A 20,356-nucleotide genomic window follows, 5' to 3' on the forward strand; every position below is an offset into this window, starting at 1 on the left:
AATGATGATAGCACTAACGAAAGCTGAGATATCAGCATAATAAAGTGAATTTGCTCTTATTCGAGATCTTGTGACCAATAACAAAATTTAATATTAAAATCTCAGCACATGCTGAACAATTGGGAATGATATGTAGCATAATTCATGGCTGAAGTTGTGAAACAATACGACACATAATTAACTCACAGTAGTGGCCGAGCATGTTTTAATTGTGGTGTGCACTTTATTGTTTCTTGGCTGCATAACTCACTACTGTGAGTCTTGATTTTCCACAATATAAACAAACAGACATAAAACCCATGCTTGCTTCACGGTATAAAGTTAAACAAAGATATGCTCACTCACCAAGCTGAGGCAAATCCAATAGCATTATAGGTTATATATATATATTTGAATCTTGTTTCATTATGTACTGAAATGTGCATAAAATTAACATTAATTTTGTGGCATGCATGTTTCTCCACCCAATGCTGATTGTTTCAAACACAGAATTATGCAGACTAATTGGGTTTCTGTTCAGTGAGCCATACACACATTTCAATCTAAATTTCATTGGTAAAAGTTTAGGAAATCTCTGCTTAAAAATTCCAAAATATTACAAAAGAGGCCACACAAAACCTAGCACATCGAATGATCAGTTATGTAGGAAAAACAGCATTTCACACTTCAAGTTTCAGCACATCCATCAATAATATTAATTTAATGGAGTAACTGACCCATTACGTATTTCTCATATCTGGCATTCTGTTTTAGGGACTAAGTCATCCATTTACATACAGTCTAATTTCCCCTTATCAATTTGGCTTTATGCAGGAAGATCATGTTCTACCCAGTTATTGCAGGTATTAGATTACCTTACTCAGCATTTGAATAATGGCTATTGTGTTGTTGCAATCTACTTAGATTTTCAAAAAGCGTTTGATACTGTCCCACACCAACGTTTATTGCAAAAGTTAACTTCTGTTGGCATCCATGGCAATCTCTTAGAATAGATTAAGAACTTTTTATCTAACAGAAAACAGCAAGTTGTATTGAATGGATATAAGTCTCGTTCCTCTCCAGTCACCAGTGGTGTCCCTCAAGTATCTGTGTTAGGCCCTTTACTTTTCACTATGTTTGCTAATGACAATCCATCAATGGTGTCTAGCCCTGTGTTCATGTTTGCAGATGATACAAAGATTTTCCGTGTGATAAGAAACGAAGAAGACTACGTTACATCACAGAATGACTTAAATCGCCTTTACAGATGGTCACAACTCTGGCAATTCAATTTTAACATCTCCAAATGTAAGCATCTCCATTTTCACACAGCTCACCATCATGGCTTCTATTATCTTAATGGAACTCCAATTGACACAGTTACATCCCACAATGATCTCAGAATTCTCTTTGATGACAAGCTTAAGTTTCATGATCATACTGCTTAAGTTACAACCAAAGCTAATCGAATACTTGGCATGATCAAGAAATCTTTTGAATATCTCGACTCGGGTATGTTGTCTAACACAGGAGATTGAAGGCCTTTAAACGGTTGTTAATGAGTTACTGTTAATTATCCAAATCATGGGACAATTCCGTATATCAAAACACTGCTACCCCGGTTCGCAATATACAGTAAATGATTTTGTACACGTGAGCGTAACCACAGGTATGACCAGCTGCACTAGAAAAAAATGGCGTGCTGAACAGAGCATGTGCTGGAGCGTTTATGAGTGTTCTGCTACGCGCAGTAATAAAAGAACGGATTGTATAAAGAAAGATGTGCCATTAAATCGACTGAACAGTGTTTTGTTTTCAGCAAGTTTTACATGAGCGAAGGTCTACTGCACGAAGGAAGAATTGGTTGTAAGTATGGAAGTCATCCAGGCCTAATTCTACGATTTACACTGAACTAGATGATTTAGGCTACTCTGGGAAGTCTACTTTATTACATGGTTAGTATTTATTAGATAGTCGTTCTATCTGATGTGTAGAGTGAACTAGTATTAGCCAGAATTGTTTCCTTCTAGGTGCATCACAACTGTAAATTATATGACATGGCTAATCCAAGAAGAAAAGATGGAATGAGAAAATGAAGAGCCCGAAACTACATAATGGACCATGATGTATGATGATATTATTGTTCATGCTTGTATGGTCTTGTACACAAGGCGTGTTTGTATTGTATGAATGTGTTTCCCAACCAGCGATCAGCCTTGAGCGGTCTAGCTGTTGGTTATGTGTTCATATATCTGTGTTTCCCAACCAGCGATCAGCCTTGAGCGGTCTAGCTGTTGGTTATGTATCTGTGTATCTGTGTTTCCAACTAGCGATCAGCCTTGAGCGGTCTAGCTGTTGGTTATGTATTCATGTATCCGTGTTTCCAACCAGCGATCAGCCTTGAGCGGTCTTGCTGTTGGACTTGTATCCATGTATCTGTATTTCCCAACCAGCGATCAGTCTTGAGCGGTCTTGCTGGGGGGACATGTATGTAATGTCTGTGTTTTATATAGAAATCCTGTATGTAGTATGTAACAATATTATAATTGATATGATTTTTAGGAAAACTGTGCAAAACTCTATCAGTCAAATTGATGACCTATGTAGCTGCAAAGATACGTTCCACAAGATTTACCTCCAAAGCTGATTATCTACCTTTTTGTACTGCAAGTGGTTAACAATTTAAATGGATGAAGAATATTGATGAAGTACGTATGGAGAGAGATGGCACACTACTAGCTATTTTTTTATGTTGCCGTTTTGTTGTAGCTGAATTTCAAGAAAGGTGATCACAAGGTGCATAGTATTTTTGTGCAGTTAACTTACATACACAAACTTTATTAATGGAACCACCTCTGGAGAAAAATAATGCAGCTTTGATAGTGAGGTGGTCTCAGTAAACAAGTCATGAACTCCACCTTTCTGACATGGCCACTATAATAATAATATTTTTGTAGTGCTGTAAATTCTGCTTTGATTGACATCTTTATTTAGCTTATATAAATTAGATCATCTGTGTGCTTACCTGCAGCTATCAATGTCATTCCCCATCTCCCCTAGTAAAGGACATTGTCAGCATTATGAATGGATTTAAATTTATTCCTGAGGGTACGGACATTAACTGAAGCCATTGCATAATGTCAAATCCTTATTTGTATCTCCAAAATGTGAACGTATTTGTTTTGTTATCAACCGTAATTCTGTTGTAGAATCACTTCTTCATTGTTTGGAATCACAGAGGATGGGAGCAGTAAACTACAGGCATAACAACAGTTGTGAAAAAGTGGATTGTAACTGTTGCTTAGTCTCGTGTGGCTAGACTGCCTTCCGCCTCCTCTCTTTCTTTATTGCATTGTTTGTCAGCGAGATAGAGCCTGGTGAAGTGTAGTGGTGACTTTCAACCAATATCCAGTGAAATTAATTCATTGGCTAGCTGTATATTTGTTAGTGTGGTGGACATAAATGCTACAGCAAAACTTGTAACAGAGCTGATACCATTGCTACATAGCATTTTCCCAGCAAGAAACTGTGGTAACTGTTTGCCTACAAATGCATTTTGTCATCAGTAATTCACCAGACCCTATCTCGCCAACCAATGACATCACAAAGAAGTAAGATAGTGGTCTGGCCATGCGAGAATAACTGCTGTCATGCTTATCTAACTGTTTGTTATAGACAATAAGTTTGTTTGTTTGTTTGGAGTAACTGAGGGTGGGGCAGTGAAATAATGCCAGAATAGAAATGGTTATGAACAAGTGGAATTGTAAGTGTTCTCGTGCTATGTAACTGTTTTGTAATGGACCATAATTCTGTTGTAGAATATTTGAAGGAACTGAGAACAGAGCAGCGACTATAATTACAGTTGTGAAATGTACGCAAGTGGTGGCATGATTATGTAACTGTGTTGTTATTGACCATAATTCTGTTGTAGAATTAGTCTGTCATTGTTTAAGTACAGGAGCAGTGAAATATTGAAGCTACAGGCAGAATAGTGAAATGTAAGTATACAGGTGTGCTCATCTTAACTGTTTTAATCTGCCGTAAATGTGTAGTCTCTTTGTGTGAAATAACTGAACAGTGAAATAACAAAACTGCCAGTAGAATGGATTCTGTTGGAAATGTAAGTATTGGTGTGCTTATCTAACAGTTTTATAATGTGCTGTAATTCTTTAGTGCCTTTTTGTGTGAAATAACTGATGATTAGAGCAGTAACTACAGGCAGAATAGTGAACAAGTGGAAATGTAAGTAGAAGCGTGCTTATCTTAACTGTTTTAATTGCCGTATTTCTTTAGTTCGTTTTTGTTTGAAATAACTGAGCAGTGGAATAACAAAACTTCAGTAGAATAGATTCTGTTGTGAACAAGTGAAGATGTAAGTATCGGAGTGCTTATCTAACTGTTTTAATCTGCCGTAATTCTGTAGTCCCTTGAAATAACTGACAAATGGTGCAGTAACTACAGGCAGAATAGTGGACAAGTGGAAATGTAAGCATTTGGTAGGCTTATCTTAACTGTTTTGTAATTGAATAAAATTCTGTAGTCACTTTTGTTTGAAACAAATGAAGTTGGACAGGAGCAGTGAAATGATGACGGAGTAAAAAGCAGTTGGATAGCTTTTTGTAGAAGTAAGCAGTGGTGTTGTTGAAACTGTTTTGTCATCTGTCATAATATCATTGCAGTGTTGATCCCTTTGACCTCGTTGTTGAGTCACTGTCATGGTGGTGGTGGTACAGAAACTGGAAAACAATTGATTTTATTAATAAATTACTGCACGTGATCATATGAATATTTAATGATGCGCATTTATTTGAAACGATCTTTTAATGCGATGGGAGGCTTGGAAGGCATATTGGGAACATTGTACAAGGTTTGTAGAGGGCAAGGGGGTTATTAGTTACTAGATTGCCGGGTATATAACGAGGGATGATAAGTCTGAATGTGGGTAAGGTTACGGGTTTCCATCCGCAAAAAAAGTCCCACTACAGAAATTTTGAAAAACCCGTTTCACTGCCAATGGGTTCGCCGATTAGTGCACCGTAATTTGTTTAACAGTAGCACTTTACGGGTGATTTTCGTACCGTTTCAGGGCCTACATTCTCCTGTGTAAGTTGTTTACCACACTAGTTTGACCCATCTTGGAATACGGTAATGCCATTTGGGGACCACTAATTACCCTTGATCACAGAAAAGTTGAAAAGGTACAACGTCGAGCTACCCGTCTCCTCCCATCATTACATGACAAATCCTATACTGAGAGGCTGTCAATAGTATCCTTAACATCATTGTTGTATAGACGCCAGAGAGATGATTTAATTTTTCTATACAAAATTCTTAATGACTACTTCAGCTCTGACTTTACTAATCTATACACTACTCCACTAATACTACCAGGGGCACCAGTTTAAATTGTTCAAGCAACATTCAAGGTAGCTCAACTCTCTACAGGTGATTATTTCGTAGCTGAATTCTCTACTCAATAACTTGCTTGTAAGTGACCTTTTTACAGGATGGTTTGTTTATACCATAGAATCGGGTTGTTAAGCACATGTGTCTATTAAGCTCATATTATTTGTTAAGCGCATGTACATTTCTTGTGATTAACCATGTCTGATAAGCGCAATGGTCTAACGCAAGGCTCAAGACATGGCAAAGCTTCATGGGAAGAAACTTTGGGATAACTGGACAATGAATGTCTCTTCAAGTGCTTACATCTCTCTTAAAGTCTCCCTTCACTATGTATACAGCAAATCAGCCTTCCTGATTGCAATATTTTTGTCCATTATGAAGGATTTCACCCAGAAATACAGTCAAATATCTTTACACACTGGCGTGATGACTGGCATGAACTACTAACTCCTCTACTGTTGATTTCAGTTCCGTTTGAACATTCCATCCATGAGTTAATCCGTGGCAGTTTTTAAAAGTAAAAAGCCATAAGAATATTGTGGATTAGCAACAATCACTCACCACAAATCTGTGTGACACTACAATATCAGAGCTAAGCTGAAAAGGGTTTTAGCTTAACTTCAAACATAATACGGAACTTGTAATGCGGACAGAAAGTGTTCAAACAGAACTGAAATCAACAGTATTATAACATAGCGATTCCGTGTTAACACACCATAATTATTTATTAGGTGTATGTGCCTAAAAGATAGCATTAGTTTTACAAAAGCGCATGTACTTAACAACCTGATTCTACAGTAGCTGAACTCTCTCCTGGGTGACTTCTTTGTGGCTGAACTTTCTACAGGGTGATTTGTTCGTAAATGAATTCTCTACAATGTGTGTAGTTGAACTCGTTAGATCTAGAGAGAGAAATCTCTAAGGGATGATTAGTTTATAGCTGAACTCTCTATAGGGTGACTTGTTTGTAGCTGAACTCTCTACTGTGTGACTTGTTTGTAGATGACTCTCTAAATGGTGATTCATTTGTATATAGCTGAACTCTATATTGGGTGACCTGTTTGTAGCTGAACTCTCTACTAGGTGACTTGTTTGTAGCTGAACTCTCAACTGGGTGACCTATTTGCAGCTGCACAATCTATACAGGTGACTTGTTTTTAGTTGAATTATCTACCAAATGACTAACTTGAATAGCTGAAGGGTGACTTATTTGTAGCTGAATTCTTAACTATATATGTAGGTGGCTGAACTATTTACTGGATGACTTATTTGTAGCTGAACTCTCTACAAGTGACTTTTGTAGTTGCACTCTCTACTGGAGGACTTGTTTGTAGTTGACCTCTCTATACGTTACTTGCTTGTTGTTGAACTCGGGGATTTGTTTATAGCTGAACACCATACAGGGTGACTTATTTGTAGCTGAACTCTCTACAGTGTGAATTTGTGTAGCTCAACTCTCTACTGTATGACTTGTTTGAGAGATAAAGATGTTACTGAACTCTTTGTAATGATGGAGATTATAAACATTTCTAAGGATTAATATCTTTGCTTCTAGATCAGCAACAGTTACTAGTAAAGGTGTAGCTTTGTTGTTTAAAGGCCTGCCTAATCATAACACTTTAACTATTTTGATGTACCCTCTTTACAGATATGAGCAAAAGATTCTGGTAAGTTATATATGACGACAATGGCATTGACAGCTTCCACAGTACTAGATGATAGTAGAGGAGGATGTGAAGGGGGTTTGCTGCAGAAACACTTTTGTCGGATTGAAGCTGTTCGTGAGCAAGACTTTCAACTTCTGATGACAATGCTACTAAGCATGCAGATAACTCTTCTATCTTAGAAGCTGTTTCATGTAATTTTCTGCTAACTATTTCTTGACTATGTTGAAAACTTCCTGTAATGTTCTGAAAACTCTTGGGAGATGTTTCCACATTCCTGACCAATTGCTTAAAACGTGTTTCACAGCCGTTCAGTTTACTGCAGTAAACAATGTTTGGAATACTTTTTGTGACCTCTGCAAGCAACTTGTATTGATGTTTACCCCTCACAAGCAGTGTGAACGCAAGAAAATCAATATCTGCCTCACTGCGTTTACCCTTTACAGTGTATTTTTTCTTACAATGATTACAGACATCACCTGGCATATTCAGAGCTTTTGGTGGAGTGTTCTCTTCTTCGCATCCCCGTTTAACTGCTGGTGTAGTCATCTTAGACTATTAGAAAGTCACAAATGTAGGAAACCTGCATAACGACAATAAGCATGACAAGTTTTACCAAAAGTATGGCTTGCCTTTACAGGTATCGTTGTTTCAAGCCGCGGTACCACAGTGTTATCATTCAGGGGACAGCCAGGCTTGGATGGTTGGCTAACCGCCACGGCGTCACTGACATAGCAATGATTTTGAGGTTGATAATAGCTTCACAATCCGTGGGGAGAAAGGTGACAGTGAAGAAGATGAAGTAGACGTGACCCACAATCAAATTTTTTTTGAATATCATTTGGAGTAGGCAAATGTGCACACACTGGAATTGGGAGGGTAATGTTTAAAAGTCAGATGGAGCGGAACTTCCCTCTGGGGATGTTATAAGATCTCTCGCTTATGGTGAAACCTACCTACAAGTATTTAGATGTCATGGAAATCTGCAACATTGACCATGGACTGGTTTTAGAGAAAGTAGTGTTTGAATATAAGCATCATTTAAAGCTGATTCTATCTTCACAGCTTTGTAGTAACTACAGATTCAGAGCAATTAATACCTTTGCCCATCCTGTTCTTAGATAATTGGCTGCAATTGTGCAGTGGCCAGTTCACACTCTTAGAGCCCTGGATGGACAAACTAGAAAATTGCTCACCCCATTTCAAGGATTACATCCTAAATCTGATGGTTACCATTTGTATTTGCCACACAAATTGGGTGGTCATGCGCTTCTTTCTTGTGATGATATTGTGCATGAAGAACACTGCAGCTTCTTTCACAAGGCTGGAGGAGATGGTATGGTTGATCAGGCCTATATCGGCTAGGTATACAAATACCTACCTATTATAGTATAGAAAGTCTGACGAACAACAAGTTATAGACAAATTTATATAGCTAGCTAGCAGTGAAATATTAGATGAACCAAGCTTATACTTGTTACTGGTTGAATAAATGTGATCTTTCAATTGAATCTGAATGCTGATGGCTGCTCAGGAGCAGTCTTTGCCAACCAGAGCAATGACTCAAATACATGGGTCTTGTCCCTCTGCTTTACGCCATTTATGTGGTGAACACCCCTGAAACAGTTGAACATCTGGTCTCCAGTTTTCCTATACTTGCTAGTCAATTATACAAATATCGACATGATTGTGTCCTCATTGATCTTCACTGATTGTTGTGCAAGAAGTATTCTGTGGAGTGTTGTCCAAGTTGGTGGTGTCATGTAACTGCCCAGGTTGTAGAAAACCACCAGGTGAAGATATTGTGGGATTTCAATATCTATTGTGACAGAATTATCAGTGCCCGTCAGCCTGACCTCACTATTACAGAGAAAATTAAAAATCTAGTCACACTTGTTGATGTTGCAATACCTGCTGACAAAAGATTCTTGAGAAGGAACAAGAAAATTACAAAGTATCAGGACTTCAGGATAGAATTGGAATACCTATGGAACAAGAAGACAAGAATTATTCTTGTTGTCATTGGAGCACTTGGTACAATATCTAATCATTTCCATGGCTTTATTAAACAGCTTGACTTATACAGTTTAAATCAATATGTGTTGCAGAAAACAGCTCTTCCAATGCCGTAGCCAGACTTTTATCTGAGTAGGTTTTTAGATGAAAAGGGGACCTTTTTATACGGCATGATTCAGATTATAATTATGGTGTGTGCACCCAGCATACAAAACATGCTGAAACTAGGGGGGTCTGGGGGCATATCCACCCAGGAAATTTTTTGAAAATGAATACTAACAAGTTGATTTCAGTCAATAAAAATAACAACTATTTTAGGTAAGCTCAAGACCAGCTGTATGGATGACATCTGAAAAAAATATCTCTACTGCTACTGTATAATTATACCATATAACATATTGGAATGTCACAGTGAATAAGAATGGGAAATATTGACCACTCTGTCGTGATCAACGGGGGCAGTGGAACAGAACAAGGAGTGTCTTAAACAATGAAATTTATACATTGCATGGAGTTGAAGTATGGATGCTATTTGTGGGCTCTGCATAAGGGGGCTTGTCCACCAAAATTTTTATATTTTAATTAATTTAATGAAAGCTTAGACAACCTCAATAAAGAAATAAAGTAGTTACATACAGCTTTTATAAAGACAATGTAATTGTGACTGTACTATTAGAGTGATTGTTCTATTAGAGTGGTTGACTGCTCTATTAGGGTATCTCAATCTTGCATTGCATTTAATACAAGCACTACTCAGAGCACTTAATTTAGCTTCTTATTAGTGGTATTTAGTAAACTGTAGCTAATGGACTTTTGCTACTGAAATTTTGGACTTGTATACTAAAATTGTGACTGAATCTACGAAAATCGTTCTTATCGCCCAAGACAGGAAGTTTGATTTTTTCACACAAACACAAAGCTTAATGAATGCACTATCAAGTTTCACTGCCACAGTCGACCAGAGTAAAGTGGTCTGCTTTTGCTGGCTGCTTTTTAGAGCACAGTGGCGAGCCGTACGAGTGGTCTGGGGTCTTAATGGAGCCCTGGCCAACCAGGTGATGGCTGTGTGTGGCTGTACTGCTCCGTGGTGTTGGACAATGACCTGTGCTGTAAGTTTCCTTTCATTTTAGCCAGTTCTGAGCCCTGAATGGCCTATAACCTGGCCTAATTCATCCCAGCACGTTTCTTTTCAATTTTTGAACACCATCTAGCTTGCCCGCCTTCCAGGGCCCCCGCCTCCCATCCTTCTGGAGCTCGCCTGATACAGACAACCTCGGTTTAAAAACTATCTAAAATGGCGGAACTTTGCTGTTGACTACTTCTTCAGTGAATGATCAGGAAGGTAAGAAATTGTTGTGAAACGTGTGAAAATTTGGTATGTGTAGCTACCACCAGTGGCCAGCTACAACACACTGAATATTTAAAACCGACGTTTCTCGATACTTTTAAATGGGCGATAAGACCGGTTTTCCAAGAGTCACAATTGTGGACCTTTTTGCTAAAGTTGATTTGTGTGTAACTGGTCTCTCTACAAGCTGATTTGTTTGTAGCTGATCTCTCTGCAGGTTGATTTGTTTGTAGCTGATCTCTCTACAAGTTGATTTGTTTGTTGCTGATCACTCTAAAAGTTGATTTGTTTGTAACTGAACTCTCTGCAATGTGTTTTGTTTGTAGCTGACCTCTCTTCAGGGTGATTTGTTTCTAGCTGATTGCTCTACAGGTTGATTTGTTTGTAGATGAACTATCTATAAGGTGATTTGTTTGTAGCTGATTTCTCTGCAGATTGATTTGTTTTAGCTGAACTCTCTACAGGGTGATTTGTTTCTAGCTTATCTCTCTACAGGTTGATTTGTGTGTAACTGATCTCTCTACAAGCTGATTTGTTTGTAGCTCATCTCTCTGCAGGGTGATTTGTTTCTAGATGATCTCTCTAAAGGTTGATTTGTTTGTAGCTGAACTCTCTGCAAAGTGTTTTGTTTGTAGTTGGATCTCTCTACAAGTGTAGCTGACCTCTCTTCAGGATGATTTGTTTCTAGCTGATCGCTCTACAGGTTGGTTTGTTTGTAGCTGAACACTCTACAAGGTGATTTGCTTGTAGCTGAACTCCTTACATTGTGTCTAGTTTCTAGCTGTTCTCTCTACAGGGTGATTTGTTTGTAGCTGATCTCTCTACAAGTTGATTTGTGTGTAGCTGATCTCTCTGCAGGTTGATTTGTTTTAGCTGAACTCTCTACAGGGTGATTTGCTTGTAGCTGAACTCCTTACATTGTGTCTAGTTTCTAGCTGATCTCTCTACAGGGTAATTTGTTTGTAGCTGAACTCTCTATAAGGTGATTTGTTTGTAGCTGATCTCTCTGCAGGTTGATTTGTTTTAGCTGAATTCTCTACAGGGTGATTGCTTGTAGCTTAACTCCTTACATTGTGTCTAGTTTCTAGCTGATGTCTCTGCAGGGTGATTTTTTATAGCTGATCTCTCTACAAGTTGATTTGTGTGTAGCTGATCTCCCTGCAGGTCGATTTGTTTGTAACCGATCTCTCTACAGGGTAATTTTTTTGGAGCTGAACTCTCTATAAGGTGATTTGTTTGTAGCTGATCTCTCTGCAGGTTGATTTGTTTTAGCTGAACTCTCTACAGGGTGATTTTTTGTAGCTGAACTCTCTACAGGGTGATTTGTTTCTAGCTTATCTATCTACAGGTAGATTTGTGTTGATTTGTTCATTGCTGATCGCTCTAAAGGTTGATTTGTTGTAGCTGAACACTCTGCAAAGTGTTTTATTTGTAGCTGATCTCTCTACAGGGTAATTTCTTTGTAGCTGAACTCTCTCCACAGTGACTTGTGTGTAGCTGAATTCTGTGTAGCTGAATTCTCTACAGGGTGCATGACTTGTTTATAGCTGAACTTTCTTCAGTGTGACTTGTAATGTTCTGAATCTCTATAGTGATATATTTGCTTAACTCTCCACATGGTGACTTGCTTCTTGCTGAACTGTCTATAAGATTAACTGTTTGCAGCTGAACTCCCTACAGAATAACTTGTGATGTAATAAAATTCTATAATAGAGTAAATAAATTGGCCGAATGCTCTATTAGGGTGACTGTTCTATTAGAGTATCTCGATCTCGCATTTGCTACACGGAGTTGCCTTTAGAATCATAACTCAGTGGTTTGTAATCCGATTCTTCTGTACTACTGCAAGGACTTTCTATGAAGATTATTCCAGCTATACACCGATTTTCAGCTCATTGCTCTAAGCGGTTTGCCTAGTAGGCGTGAAAACTAACACTTTTTTATTCGTAAAAATCGATCGCGTAATTGTGACACAAGTTGGGTTTTGTGTCATATCTCCATGGTCTTTATCTCGACTCCTTTCAAACCACCAAAAGGCACTCCTACGATGGTTACTCCATCTACATAGCAATTTTCAACTCATTCCATGAAGTGGTTTACCCTGTAGGCATGACAACAAATCGATCTTGTTTTACGCGAATAATCGGTAATAACTACTGAACCATTCATCGGATTTGTACCAAATTTGATCCTAGGATTCGCCGTTGGACTCCCGTTCTGTGTGCCAAATTTCATGGCGATCGGAGTACGCATTTGTTTGTTATAGCAAATTTTGCAAGTGTGCGTAAAGACGAAGAAGAAGAAAAAACGAAGAAAGAAAAAAAAACGAAACTTTGGCAGCTCGTATCTCCGAAATGGCTAGAGCGATTTTCTTCAAATTTGGAATGTAGACTCCCCTGGCTGGCGGGCAACTGTGTAGCAAATTTGGTTCCAATCGGATAAGTGATCACTGAGATACAAAGGTGTGAAAATGACGTTTTCGTTCTTCCTGTCAATATACTCACGGGTGTGGCGCGCCGGCTTCTTGGCCGCACGACACACTACCGTGTGTCTTGATACAGTATCTTTATGGCCTTTATTTCTCACATACAGACTGCTTTTGCATACAAAGTTTTGATCACATGGATGAGGAAAGACAAACAAATATAGTAACATACGTATATACATGCATATACACACTTTTCAGGAAACGATTTCAGCAAACCAGGCACATGTCCACAGCCGGCCTTCAGCCAGCTGGTGGCACGTGCTTAGTTTAAAGTTTAAAAGTGGTGAAACAAGAGAGGTTGTCTATACCTGTAGATATACTTAGTGGACATAATTATAATCCTTTGATCCCAAGTTCAGCTTTAAAATTCTTAAATTTTCTTTTTACTTGTTAAATAATAAATTGAAAGATCTTTTGGTGTAAGTCAAAAAGTGTTAAGGTTATTGTTTCACATTCGCATCTATTGATGTACTATGAGCTATTTAGAACATATAGCATGCATTTGTTTTGATTGCTAACAAGCAAAATTTGAAATTCTGATTCAACTTATTTGTTCCTTTATAAATGATTACTAACTGAATAGTGAAATATTTTAAAGAGGTTCAAAATGTATTTTTTATATTGTTTGCTCTGGATTCCAAATAATTTTAATTAAGTACATAGCTAGATAAAACTCACTCTATTAATAACTGGCTGACTTTGAGATCTGGGCTGAGAGCAATCCCTGGATTGAGTCACTGGAGCTAATAGTTTAAAGCTAGTACGATGTACCATATTTAACTCATTCCGTTTATAATGCTGTATTAAGGCATCAATACTAGAAAACAATTCATCATTGTTTAAAAAAAACTTTGTTGCTTCATCTTGTAGAATCCTGAGATGTATCACTTCTCCTTGATATCTAGAGAAACAAATCATGTCATATGTACAGCTAGCTACACAGAAGTATAAGGATTTCTTTTCCAATACATACATGACACACCCGTGCACACACACAATCATAATTTGTACTTACTTCTCTATTACGGGTTGGGTCAACCAAGTCGCATCATGCAGTATGATAGTGCAATATAGTACGATATATTAGAGATCAATAAGATTTGGGCTATTCTGGCCAAACAAAAGACCAACCTCACAATACATTCATGGCATCTTCGCAATATTTGTAAGGTTTAATTGATCATAAAATTATCTTCAGAGCAGCCAAAATGCTGCCAATAAATTGCTATAGAATTTAAAAAGATTTTGTATTTAGCAGAATTTTCTACTGACTAAACGTCTGCCTGCCTGCCCGATGCATTCAGGTGAGTGTAACTTGACAACCACTAAGGCTACAAGCTTGATTTTTTTTTTTTTTAGATGTCGATTCAGCCTGACTTGTGCATTTTGGCCATACTGCAGTAGTACACCTGGACTTAACTACTCACCTTCTCCTCCTTTGTTTTCCATTTCTTTTAACTGACAGTACAAGGTGTTGAATTGCAGTAGCACATATGGCTTCCTAACTGCTGTCTATCACATTTGTGACCAGATCTGCAAAAATCTGACACAATAACAATGGGCAAAATATTTGCATAATACTGAAAAAATCCATAAATCTTTTGAACATCTCTTTCTTAGTGAAGGAAGAGACTAACAATAAAAATCTGGATATCATCTTATTCACCTGCTCAAGAGCAGTTGGCAATTCTGCAGTAGACCCAAGAATACACAAATTATGAGCATTCGTTTACATCATAATGACATGTCAAAACAATCGTACGCAATTGATATTTTCACAAATTTTGCCTTCATATCAAGGCCGGAGGAGACAGTCGAATTGGTCAGGCCTGAGCTGGACCAATAATCTGGAGCTGGATTAACTAGCTGACCAGCTACGATATCTACACGTACATCTTACAGGTGTTATTGAAAATGTATGGCACGGTTAGTTACCGATAGTCTCAGCCTAACTAAAGCACAAAACTACACGTACAGTACTTACAATTACATTATAGTACAGCATAGCATTCGTATCGTTTCATACAGAAATGATTGTGAGTTCTACACAACACGTGTGCTGACAGTTGGAATTCATCACGTGTACAGCAGGTGCCTTCTTTGATTCTAAACCAGTACAATTATATCACAATTCAATCTTCATAAAATAATTATAAGCATCTCTTGACTTGTCACTCTTGGCTTCTTTTAATGGGTGAAGGGCTGGCAGTGACAAACTAGTCGCCTCATTCCGTGGCAGGAAGCTGTACTCCCATACATTAAATAATAATTACATAGCAGCCATCTGGATGAGATTTTGAACAGAAATCATTCCTCTTCAACTACCCACTCGTCCTGTCAAGATACTGAGCAAACTCTCACTCGTGACCGTCCACCAGTATAATTATTTACGTGATGATCCATTCACTTCATGGCAAACAAACCAGTATAGTAGTATGCTGCATTTTTGTAGCTAGCTTTTTATTGTAGCTGTGTGAAATCACTGTACACAGCTAGCTGCAAGTCGTAAATAACAAATTAATTATAGGTTATTCTATAAGGTTGCCATGCAGCATGGGTTCCCTGTGAAATTTGGGGGCAAGTTGTTAGCTAGTTTTATTTTAAAATTTAGCATCAATTTTAAGTTATAGTTAAACCCCACTACCAGTACAGGATAACTAGATATCCTACGAGTGCAGGTGGGGTTTAACTAGCTTCTATCCTACACTTTAAAGTAGTCAAGTTCAAAACCAATGTGTTAATAAGCATGTCAGTTGTGTATTGCTTAATTGTTTGCTGAATATGTAGTTTTTGTAATGGTATGGCTTCAATTTTTGCTGAACATGTAGTTTCATAGTGTGTATGGATTCAAATTTTGCTGGACTTGTAGATTTTATGGTGTGGATGGCTTCAATTTGCTTTGATTGCACTTCTTTTAACTTAATGTGTAATTTCCATATATGTACTGGGGTTTAACTACCATACACTCCCAGTTGTTTACTTTGATGTATGGCTTCAGTGGGATAGAAGGCATTTTCAAGCCTGTAAATTCTGCAGCTCCTGATGGTTGCTCCCCCATACCCCTCTTGGACTTCTAATTGCTATAACTAACTGCTGTCTACAATTACCTACCTATTATACATAGTATAGAAAATCTGAAGAACAACAGATGGGCTTGAGCATATTTATATAGCTAGCTAGCAGTGAAATATTACTAAAATTGCATATCTGAGTGACTAATTTTCAAACGTTTTCTGTGGGGGCATGCCCCCAGACCCCCCTAGAATGCTTGTCCTTCACACTTCGCAGAGTGTGCTTTGCACACTGTGCAGCAACTCCTCTTTCATTGGCAGCACCATGTATATAGTAGCAATTTCAACATAAAATTATACAATGCCCTGACCAACTTAATTTTCCCTCCTACAGTCCTGCATATGCAGTAAAGAAAGGTGACAAAAAGGGCACAATTACCCTGTAAATGATTCCCCTATCCATGACGAACACAGTGGTAAAATTTTCAGCTCAGTACATCAATCTGTTTGTAAGTTACAATTGTTTTAGTAAGCCCCTGTAATTAAGTTTCTTATACTTGCTGTACATATCGATTTTTCTGTTGTGGCTACTTTGTAGGGCTGTATAACTCCAGAAGGTATTGGCATATGAGGTTGAAACTTTGCCAAAGGGCACACTTGGCTATGTAGATTATAAACAGGAATTCAAAAAATGTGCTATTGTGTTGGGTTTCTGCAGATCCAGTCACATTAATTTGTTATGAAAACTGTCTGTATTTTCTGTAGTGATAGAAGACATGCTTTCTGTACTGTTCTTTGTCTGTAACGCTGTATAACAGGTTGAGCACAAAGAATAATGGCACTCTACTCTTAAGTTATAAATACAGAGCTATTTGGGTATCTTTGCTGACGACACAAAACTTTATCGCCCCATCTGCTCATCTGAAGATTCCTCCATTCTGCAAGAAGACATTGATTCCGCTTTGCAATGGTGTGACACATGGCTATCCTTCCTTAACCTTCCTAAATGTCACTACAGCACAATTGGACATTCTTCATCAAACACAGAGTATTATTTCTCATCCGAAAATGAAGCAAACATGATCTCCATGGTTGTGGAGGAAAAAGATCTGGGTGTAGTATTTGATAAAGATTTGAAGTTTACATCTCATGTTAATCAAATTGTAATGAAAGCTAACAGGGTATTGGGAATTAGTAAACGTACCTTTGCCTCCAGGGATGCCAACACAATAAGATTATTATACGTTACTCTTGTTCGCCCAATTTTGGACTATGCGTCAACTGTCTGGAACCCTTATCTTATGAAAAACATCCGTAAATTAGAAGCAGTTCAAAGAAGAGCCACAAAACTTATACCCTCCTTCTATAATTTGACATACTCTGAAAGACTCCAAGAACTTAATCTACCCAGCTTACTTTACCGTCGAACCAGAATGGATCTCATTATGACTTACAAAATCCTGAACAATTTAGTATCTGTGGACAAAGACTATTTTTTTACTGTTAATACCAACCCCACCCGATCTAATGGACTCAAACTTTACAAAAATCACTTCAACACTGCTATTAGAGGTCATAGTTTTTCACAGAGAATCGTCAATGATTGGAACACCTTACCCCATGAAATTGTATCTGCACCTAATGTACTGATCTTTAAGACTAAATTAGATGTATTTTTATATGACCGCCGGTTTGATTTTATTTAGATGTACTTGAGATTGGTTTTTATAAGACTTTGTCTTCCTTATATCAATTAACAAATAATAAAATAATAATAATAACTGATAACTGGGGTACACGTTCAAATGCAAAATTAATTTAATGGCATACCTGGCATCATTCTTTCTTTTGACATGGTATGTAAGTGAACAAACAAGTAGAAAGAAAACTTTTAAAGTTGGATTAGGGACCAAAAAAGTAATGAAGAAAAGAATTAGCTAAAAGTAGTGAAACAAGAGAGGTCGCCTATATATATACCTGCAGGAACTACAGTATAGGAATTAAAAGCCTACTAGTATGTCTGTAGGTATAGGCAACCTCTCTTGTTTCACCTATTCCATTGTTTCACTACTTTTTAGCCTTAATCCAACTTAAAATCTTCCTTCTACTTGTATGTTTTATAAATCACCTGACCATTACCCAGATTCTGCATTAGTTTTTGTGTGTAAAATATGTACCCCCCCCCCCCCAAAAAACATCTTTGCTGTAAAAAAAGGCGCGTCCAAGAAACTAAAAGTATCTGTAACCCAATGTAAAACAGATAAGCTGTAGAAAAACACTCCATGAAATTAATGGGTAACTGAAAGAGCTGATATCTAGAGCGGCCAAGAATCAATAATGTTACTACAACTGACTATGATTACCAAAGAATACCTTGGCTGTAGAAGAGGTAAATAAAAGTAACTGGCAACCAAAACAGCTGATATCTGAAGCGGCCAAGAATAAAAGTTAAGTTGATACAACTTACTACAATTATAAACTTGCAACATCAGTTGAATCCTAATCATTCAACTGTGCTCTATACATTCACCCTTGCTACATCCTAAATTAATTCTTTGTAACTCTAATTGGCTGGTAATTTGGCCGCCTTTTTTTCTTTACTCTGACTATTGAAAAAGGTGGCCAAATTACCAGCCAATTAGAGTTACAAAGAATTAATTTAGGATGTAGCAAGGGTGAATGTATAGAACACAGTTGAATGATTAAGATTCGATGTTGCAAGTTTATAATTTTAGTAAGTTGTATCAACTTAACTTTTATTCTTGACTGCTTCAGATATCAGCTGTTATGGTTGCCAGTTACTTTTATTTACCTCTTCTACAGCCAAGGTATTCTTTGGTAATCATAGTCAGTTGTAGTAACATTATTGATTCTTGGCCGCTCTAGATATCAGCTCTTTCAGTTACCCATTAATTTCATGGAGTGTTTTTCTACAGCTTATCTGTTTTACATTGGGTTACAGATACTTGTAGTTTCTTGGACTCGCCTTTTTTTACAGCAAAGGTATTTTGGGGGGGGGGGGGGGGGATATCACTAATTTTTTTCAGTTATATAATTTACAGACCCAATGTTCAAGCCATGGGGGGGTGTATGATGAATTCTGCCTTGTAGAGGTGTTGCAACCAAACAGAAATCTGCTGATAGGTGGTGAGCATATAACATACATTCCTCTAATAGTTATTAATTTTTTCTTAGGACAAGGGCCAGTGGAAATAACTGGTCATGCCAAGCAATAATGGCTACAGTCATGCAGATGTGAGTAAAGCACTTATTTGCAAAGCATGCTTTTCTAGGTGATCTTGGGGAATGCCACCATCTTGAAATAGCAACTCTGAGATTGCATCTGGGATCTGGGAGTGTTTTCAGACAGAGATGTAAATATTCAGCTATATTGTTTAATGACTGTTCTATTAGAGTTTTTTATTGCTTGACTGTAGAGTATTTATTGCTTGACTGTTCTATTGGAGTATATCAATCATTTTGTACTTGTCAATGAATAAAACCTGCTATGACCACTGCCATAGTGCCATGAGGACGACCTATCAACTTGTTTTGCCACTCGTAGAGTTAGATGCTTTGCTAAGGGTTATGAAAGAGATCACAAACATCGTACTATTATTTTATTTCACTACATACAAACACACGCTTACATCATATACAAGCACAAGACGCACACAAAATGTGTAAACACTATACACACATGTTCACAAACATACACCACACATTGGTTGTACTCAAGTTAATATCACATTTCTTGTGAAATGCTCTTGTAGGAGAGATGGTAGTGCCTTTACTTGGTGCTAAAAAGTTCTTGCAGAAAAGAAAATTGTGTTGTAGATACTGATTAATGCCGGTTAATTACACATGTCACTCCATAGATAAGCCATGAGGATATCCAAGCAAGTGTCTTTGGTGTTGCGACTGATGTTCCAAGTTAGTTGTATGTGTGTTTAATTTAAGGTTAAATTCAGTGCCTGCTTGTTCTTTTACAGGTCTCACTTAACCTTGTGTCGTCATGCAGACATCTGAATATTGTGCAAGCTCTGTGGAACAACCCCAACTCATATATACACAACCATTGACAACCACGAGCCACATGCATACATACATTCAAGCAATCTGTTACAAAAGTTGAAAGCCACAACACAAGCTCATACCAGCAAACCACGAACCACATTCCAGCAATTTGTTACAAACTTTGTTGCACCATGGTATGTGCATAATGATCAATTAATGAAAGCCACAACACAAGCTTAATGGTGCATTAATGGAAATAAATAAGTTCCACCTGACTGACAATTATCATGTGACCTATTTAGGGGATATCCCTTGGAAAGACCCTGCACAGTAACACTTCAAGTGAAAAGTGAATGACACTTGATACGCGATTTATATTATTATTGATGGCAGTCCATGTCTTGAGGGAGAAGTATAATATTATTAA

The 20,356-nt window shown here is 37.6% G+C and overlaps 1 protein-coding gene and 1 long non-coding RNA gene across 4 annotated transcripts in view; one reads left to right on the plus strand and one right to left on the minus strand.

Annotated features, from left to right (window-relative positions):
• Positions 1-20,356, minus strand: part of LOC136267732 (E3 ubiquitin-protein ligase NEDD4-like) — a 330,028-nt gene that overhangs the window by 271,017 nt on the left and 38,655 nt on the right. For all 3 annotated transcript variants that reach the window (XR_010706728.1, XM_066062892.1, XM_066062891.1), the window contains exon 2: positions 13,580-13,802. Coding sequence is in view for 2 of the 3 variants with exons in the window: in XM_066062892.1 (XP_065918964.1) it covers positions 13,580-13,802 (223 nt within the window). In the remaining variant the exon portion in view is untranslated. The remainder of the gene's footprint in view (positions 1-13,579; positions 13,803-20,356) is intronic.
• Positions 1,621-20,163, plus strand: LOC136267739 (uncharacterized). The gene is made up of 16 exons (XR_010706747.1): positions 1,621-1,934; positions 2,010-2,105; positions 2,542-2,687; positions 2,749-2,775; positions 3,189-3,269; positions 3,546-3,590; positions 3,655-3,742; positions 3,798-3,977; positions 4,032-4,099; positions 4,153-4,221; positions 4,273-4,351; positions 4,403-4,464; positions 4,520-4,604; positions 4,659-4,846; positions 19,791-19,845; positions 19,905-20,163. It is a non-coding gene; the product is annotated as an uncharacterized lncRNA (long non-coding RNA).

Source organism: Dysidea avara, chromosome 9 (assembly GCF_963678975.1).
Source record: "Dysidea avara chromosome 9, odDysAvar1.4, whole genome shotgun sequence".
NCBI lineage: Eukaryota > Metazoa > Porifera > Demospongiae > Dictyoceratida > Dysideidae > Dysidea > Dysidea avara.